Source organism: Scylla paramamosain, chromosome 7 (assembly GCF_035594125.1).
Source record: "Scylla paramamosain isolate STU-SP2022 chromosome 7, ASM3559412v1, whole genome shotgun sequence".
Classification (NCBI taxonomy): Eukaryota; Metazoa; Arthropoda; class Malacostraca; order Decapoda; family Portunidae; genus Scylla; species Scylla paramamosain.
In genome coordinates, this window is record NC_087157.1 from 28,483,182 (window position 1) to 28,490,615 (window position 7,434).

The 7,434-nt window shown below is 37.9% G+C and overlaps 1 protein-coding gene across 1 annotated transcript; it reads left to right on the top strand.

Moving 5' to 3' along the window:
- Positions 1-426: 426 nt before the first annotated feature.
- LOC135101801 (hemocyanin subunit-like) lies at positions 427-4,187 on the top strand. The gene is made up of 3 exons (XM_064006095.1): positions 427-753; positions 1,891-3,411; positions 3,547-4,187. The coding sequence occupies exons 1-3, from the start codon at positions 672-674 to the stop codon at positions 3,972-3,974; spliced, it is 2,031 nt and encodes a 676-aa protein (XP_063862165.1). The 5' UTR covers positions 427-671; the 3' UTR covers positions 3,975-4,187.
- The last annotated feature ends 3,247 nt before the right edge of the window (positions 4,188-7,434 follow it).

The following is a 7,434-nucleotide window of genomic DNA, read 5'->3' on the forward strand; positions in this document are numbered from 1 at the left end:
CTACTTATTTCTCCCCTCCCCACCTGGAAGCCGGAGTCAAGGTCAGTCAGTTCTTGGCGTTTGGTAAAAAAAAAAAAAAAAAAAGCCACCCACTCTGTCCCCTAACATACATGGCTCTTCGAATGGTTTCATACATTTACACCGGAGTATGTTGGGGGACAAGGAGGAAGGCTCGTTCGAGCGAAGAGTCAGAACTGACTTCTTGACTCTGGCTTCCAGGAGGCAAGGGAGAAATTAGTAGGAGAGAATATACATTAGAGTGATGGAAAATCAGCTATTAACATTTGTTTACTTGCCATATATGAAGGTATTTAATAGTAAGCTAACGTCATTAGTCTTGACGTAAAGTGTTATTCAGACATACCGCTATTCTTTTACTTCACGAGAAAATCTGGAGTTGACTGAGCAATGTAACTCATAGCCCCGTGCAGTTGTCGCCATGCGTTTCAAGGAACTTTCTCGATGAAAGTCATAAAAAAAAAAAAGCGAGAGATTGAGAGGTGGGTGGGCAGGTCAATGGAGAGGCACGAATTATCACCACGCAAGCAGAGGGGGCCGGTTTTGGGGGTGCCAGTAGAGATGTCAGGGAAAGACCGAGTGGGGGATAAGCCTTGGCGGGTATAAATAGCCTGCACGTCACCAAGTAGCCACTGTCAAGTGCAGCAGCAACCATGAAGCTCTTGGTCCTGTGCGCTCTGGTGGCGGCAGCCGCCGCTTGGCCTAACTTTGGCATGATGGCCGACTCTCCTGGAGGTGAGTAGCTGTTGTCCGTGGGCAGGACAGCGAACTCTCATATTACCTGCATCTTGAACATTATAACAAATGTTCCTTCCCTAAGCATCATGAAAGAATCGGTTGTGTGATTTTCTTATGCGAGGTTGTAACTAGGAACGAAAAAAAGTGAGCGAGAGCAAGAGCAGGTGTGAGAATTAAACTTTAAAACACTACAGCCAGATCATACTTCATATATGATGACGTCTGGGTTTCTAAACAATTTTTCTCAGTTACTTCTGGTTAGTATGAGTGACATCATAGATATACTTCTTTAGCATTTGCCATAGCATACCTTTACACCTTAAGGCTTATAAAGGGGTCTTTAAAAATTCATTAAAAATAAATAAAATAATTTAATATATGGCAGGAGTAAAAATACTATCCTGTATTGATTATGGCACATTTGACGTATGGCCGCCATTTTATTATAATAAATGTTGAAACTTCAACATATAAGGAAACGTCTACAAGCATGACAAATAAAACGCCAGGTAAACGAAAGATACAACTGTTTATGAAAACACTTCACCTCATCCTTCACACACGTCAGCATTGGCGGCAATTCATAATTTTTTTTTCATAATTCCATGCTTTGCTTATATAGCGTCTAAAAAAAACGTATAAACATGACAGTGTTAAGTAGATGTTTATTTACTATACGGAAAAATTATTTCAATATTCAAGGAGCAACGAAATTAGAAGTGACATGTAAAATGTCAAACATAAAGCATGGAACATTATTTTTCTTCATTTTTTTTTTTTTCAAATTTATTTGAGTTCTGCAATCATTGCCTTACCTAAAACGCCTTAGCGAGTGGATGAAATAATTTATAACAACTAATACTTGAATGAAAAATTTAACGCCTCAAGATTTGTTGTCATGTTCTACCTCAAAGCACTTTGGTGCAACTCTCTCTCTCTCTCTCTCTCTCTCTCTCTCTCTCTCTCTCTCTCTCTCTCTCTCTCTCTCTCTCTCTCTCTCTCTCTCTCTCTCTCTCTCTCTCTCTCTCTCTCTCTCTCTCTCTCTCTCTCTCTCTCTCTCTCTCTCTCTCTCTCATGAGCAAAGTCTTAAAATGATGATGAATATAGATTGAAACGTTTATGTCTCTCTGACAGGAGCTTCCGACGCCCAGAAGCAGCACGATGTCAACAACATCCTGTGGAAAATTTACGGAGAAATCCGTGATCCTCATCTGAAGGAGCTTTCCCAGACCTTCGATCCTCTTTCCGGCCACTATGACGACGGTGGTGTCTCCGCTAGGCGGCTCATGAAGGAACTCAACGACGAGCGCCTGCTGGAGCAGAAACACTGGTTCTCGCTCTTCAACACCCGCCAGCGGCAGGAGGCTCTCATGCTCTACGACGTGCTCGAACACTCCACAGACTGGGACACCTTCGCTGGGAACGCCGCCTTCTTCCGCGTTCGCATGAACGAGGGCGAGTTCGTCTACGCCATTTACGCTGCCGTTGTCCACTCTCATCTGACAGAACACGTGGTGCTGCCACCTCTCTATGAGGTTACCCCTCACCTCTTCACTAACAGCGGGGCGATTCAAGCAGCCTACAAGGCCAAGATGACACAGACTGCCGTCACGATCAAGTCCCAATTCACCGGCAGCAAGAGCAACCCAGAGCAGCGTGTGGCCTACTTCGGAGAGGACATCGGCATGAACACCCACCACGTCACCTGGCATTTGGAATTCCCCTTCTGGTGGGACGATGCCCATGAGGACCACCACATTGACCGCAAGGGCGAGAGCTTCTTCTGGGTCCATCATCAGCTGACCGTTCGCTTCGACGCAGAGCGTCTCTCCAACTACTTGGACCCCGTCGACGAACTCCACTGGGACGATGTGATCTACGAGGGCTTCGCTCCCCACACCATGTACAAGTACGGCGGCTACTTCCCCTCACGACCAGACAATGTGAACTTCGAGGACGTGGACGGCGTTGCGCGCGTGCGTGACATGTTGATCCTGGAAAGCCGCATTAGGGATGCCATCGCTCACGGCTATTTCACCGGCAGGGACGGGTCTGTTATCAGCATCAGAGACGCTCATGGCATCGACATCCTTGGTGATGTAATTGAGTCCTCTACTTACAGCCCCAACCCCGAGTACTACGGCTCCCTGCACAACACCGCTCATGTCATGCTTGGCCGCCAGGGCGACCCTCATGGCAAGTTTGCCCTCCCTCCTGGTGTGTTGGAGCACTTCGAGACCGCCACGCGCGATCCTGCTTTCTTCCGCCTCCACAAGTACATGGATAACATCTTCAGGGAGCACAAGGACAGTCTTACCCCCTACACCAAGGAGGACCTCGAGTTTTCTGGAGTCTCCGTCGAAGGCATAACCTTCAGCAACCGCCTTGAGACCCACTTTGAAGAGTTCGAGTACAGCCTCGTCAATGCTGTTGACGACACAACCGAGGTCGAAGATGTGCCTATCTCTGCCAAAGTTGATCGCCTTACACACAATGATTTTACTCTCAAAATTGATATCACAAACAACAACGACCACGATGTATTGGCAACTGTACGTATTTTTGCCTGGCCCAAGTATGACAACAATCATGTTGAATTCTCCTTCAACGAGGGACGCTGGAACGCTATTGAAATGGACAAGTTCTGGGTTAAGCGTAAGTATTGCAAAGTACCTTCCACTTACTCCTTTTCCTCTAAATGACTTAGGCATTAACTCAATGATTACCTAACTTTGTTAGGCAGTGATTCAGTACTAAGACACAAGTTAACACTCTCTCTCTCTCCCACAGTGGGTGGTGGATCCAACCACATCACACGCTCCAGCAAGCTATCCGCTGTCACAGTTCCTGATGTCCCCAGCTTCCACTCTCTGATCGAGAAGGCTGAAGAGGCACTGGCTTCTGGCTCAGAGCTCCATCTTGAGGAATACCATAGCAGCCTCGGGTTACCCAACAGGTTCCTTCTCCCCAAGGGCAAGACTGAGGGCATGGATTTCCATGTTGTGGTCTTCGTCTCTGACGGCGCCAAGGACGGGGCTGTCGCGGGGCTGCACGAGTCCACTACCTTCAACCACTATGGCTGTGAAGATGGCAAATATCCCGACAAGCAGCCGCACGGGTACCCACTGGACCGCCGCGTCGATGACGAGCGCATCATCAGTGGCGTCTCCAACTTCTTTTCAACTGACGTCAAGGTCTTCCACATAGAAGGGCAGTAGGTAGTGATCTCCTTAAGAGAGATACCTGAAAATCATTTGCATTCCATCGTGCAAATTACAGTTTTATATTTATATAAGACGATATCTTACCATCACCAACAAACCAGAAAAAAAAGTATAACAAGATATTATTTTCAATTGTACTAAAAAGATGTGATTTTCGATTGTACTAAAAAGATGTGATTTTATAATAAAAATTTCCAAACACACAAAGGAATTTGTTACACACGGGATAAGAAGTAAAGATATACAAGATAGTGTATGATGTGTGAAACTGGGCCATATTATAATGGAGACTACAGTATTGCAATGGTTGGTGGCACAATTTTTGTCCACTTAATCAGTGTTGCAATGCACGTTTGCCTTCTGTACAGGTTCATCTTTCTATGAGACAATGGTAAACTAAGCAAAAATATCATTAATAATAAATAAACAATATATATATATATATATATATATATATATATATATATATATATATATATATTATATATATATATATATATATATATATATATATATATATATATATATATATATATATATATATATATACTCGTATATATATATAATTTGTAAGTGAACAATTGTAAGTGAACAATGATAAAGATAAATAATCAAAATTATCCATCTGGTTATAATGAATTACTTTAGTGTTCTTCAGTCCATGAGAAATAAAAGAAAGAATAATTTTAGATTGTTTGTGCTTCAGTGATTTCTTGCGTGGAATCGTTCTCATGTTCGTAAATGTGAAGAAAGGAACATTTTTGTTTGATACATACTGTTGATCCTGGCATGGGGTGGAAATGGTGAAAATTGTTTTTGCCATCAATAAACATAAGCACATATGTACATAAAAATAAGAAAAGTTACAATAAGTTAGGAGGCCTACATGTGGTATTGTGGTAGTCTATATATGGAACATACTTACCTATTTCCATGTATCATCCTCATCAATAAGTCTGTCTATTCCATTCATCTACTACTGTATTTCAGAGCCAATTCCTTTCCATATCTTATATATATATATATATATATATATATATATATATATATATATATATATATATATATATATATATATATATATATATATATATATATATATATATATATATATATATATATATATATATATATATATATATATATATATATATATATATATATATATATATATATATATATATATATATATATATATATATATATATATATATATATATATATATATATATATATATATATATATATATATATATATATATATATATATATATATATATATAATATGACATTATCAATCTTGAATTTTTCTTTTTTTTTTTGTTGTTATCCTTTCCTGATCAGTGACTCTAAAAAAAGTTTCCTGAAAGACTAGAACAAGATATACAGTGAAAACTTTCCATTAACTTACTTTACAACACACTTGCAAAAACGTGTGTAAACTCAAATATGCTTGGTGAAGATGGCGTATTTCCAAGCTGGGAAATTTTCCCAAACCTCAAAATTAAAAGGCAGCTTTGGTCTCAATCTTGGTCTCAGCATCGCATTTGTCATTCGCTGCATTTTATTGTTCTACCCATACAGTCAAACTTACAGAAGGTTACTAAGTGCCATAGTTTTCGAGTAGTAATAAAAAAAATCAATATGAAACAAAATTGATATAATTCTTCAATATAAAAACTCTCATTTCTTGATACTAGTGCTAAAAGTAATGTATTTCTTAAAAGCCCAAATATTGGCTAAAACCAAGTTAATTTTCTCAAAAACCACCTTTATTTTTATTGGATCCATATATATATATATATATATATATATATATATATATATATATATATATATATATATATATATATATATATATATATATATATATATATATATATATATATATATATATATATATATATATATATATATATATATATATATATATATATATATATATTCTAATTTAACCTTATATACAACTAATGATAGTTATGTATATCAATACCTATATATTTTCAAAACTGAAAAAATAAATAAAATATAAAAATAATATACTACTACTACTGCGGCTACTGCTACTACTACTACTACTACTATCAATATCATTATTATTATTATCATCATCATTGTTGTTGTTTCTGTTATTTTGATGTTATTATTATTGATAAAGTCGAAGATAATGATGACACTAGCGATGAAGATGATTACGACCATGATGATAATAATGATTAATGGTTACTTAGGTGGGCGTTATTGTTGGTGAAATCAATTGTGACACTAAAGTCACTATGTGTGGTACGATTAGCTGTGGCAGCGATGGGAACATTTTTACTCACAAAGAATCTCGTAAAAGACTAACATGTTTGCTGTATGTCCTCTGTTCATCCTCTATCTGGAGGAGGAGGAAGTAGATGACAGGATGAACAACATATATCAGACATGTTAGTCTTTTATGATATTCTTTGTGATAAAAAAAAAAAAAAATGTGACCTTCGCTACCACACCTAATCGTCTCACACACAGTGACTTTGGTGTCACAATTGACTTCACCAACAATAACGACCACCTAAGTAACTATGTTTTATTTATTTATTTATTTTTCGATATTTCCACTATGTTATCAATATAATGTATATAATGAAAAAATTAAAAAAACAGGCAACTGGTCGTTGCCCTTTGGCGAATATCAATGGATGATTTAATTACCGCAAACTTCATAGCATTTTTAGTACCATTATACACAGCTCTTATTGCCTGAACCCTTATTGCTACATCGTAGATTCTTTAGGGACTGCAAGTTTTCCCCTTGGGATCCGATCGCACGCCATACTAAAATCTACAAAGATGACATAAGATTTTCTTATTTTATACATAACAATCACAAAGTAATCATAAAGCAGTAATTTGGTCAACACTGCCTTTTTTTTTATTTGTGTGTACCATCTTGACATCTGTCTATAGTCCACCACAATTTAAGTCTATTCAGTTTCATGGTATCATGCAGCTTCGCCAAATTATCCATTATCACAATACTAAGTAAGACACTGGTCAACATTGCGTACATTAAAATTGTCAAGAGGAAGAGTCTCCATGACACATGGAATATCTACAAGGCTGGAGATACTCCTACACTGCACTTTACTTCATCAGATTCATTATTACATTAAGTTCTGTCATAGAAAAAACATGGTCTATAATCGGCGTTTATGGCAAAGGCTTTTTCAAAAGACTCATCATTGAAACTCGCTCATTAGGTATATTTAGTAATTATTTCAAAAGTTCCTTAAAATGATCTAAAGAAGGCTTTTCCAAATCATCATCCTATAATTTCCCTTTCCAATCAATTGACTTACAAATCGTCTTGTAATAATTTTCATTGTGTAGTCTTTGACATCTCGGTTGAGTTTCGTTCAATGAGTGGCCGTGATTCGTATGCCGAATTGTATCTACGGCATAATCCATTACT

Bases quoted from the DNA above. Each gene is read 5' to 3' on its own strand.
- LOC135101801 (XM_064006095.1), top strand. From the start codon at position 672: ATGAAGCTCTTGGTCCTGTGCGCTCTGGTGGCGGCAGCCGCCGCTTGG. The intron at 754-1,890 runs GTGAGTAGCTGT...TCTCTCTGACAG, and splicing joins GATGGCCGACTCTCCTGGAG to GAGCTTCCGACGCCCAGAAG. The intron at 3,412-3,546 runs GTAAGTATTGCA...TCTCTCCCACAG, and splicing joins GGACAAGTTCTGGGTTAAGC to TGGGTGGTGGATCCAACCAC.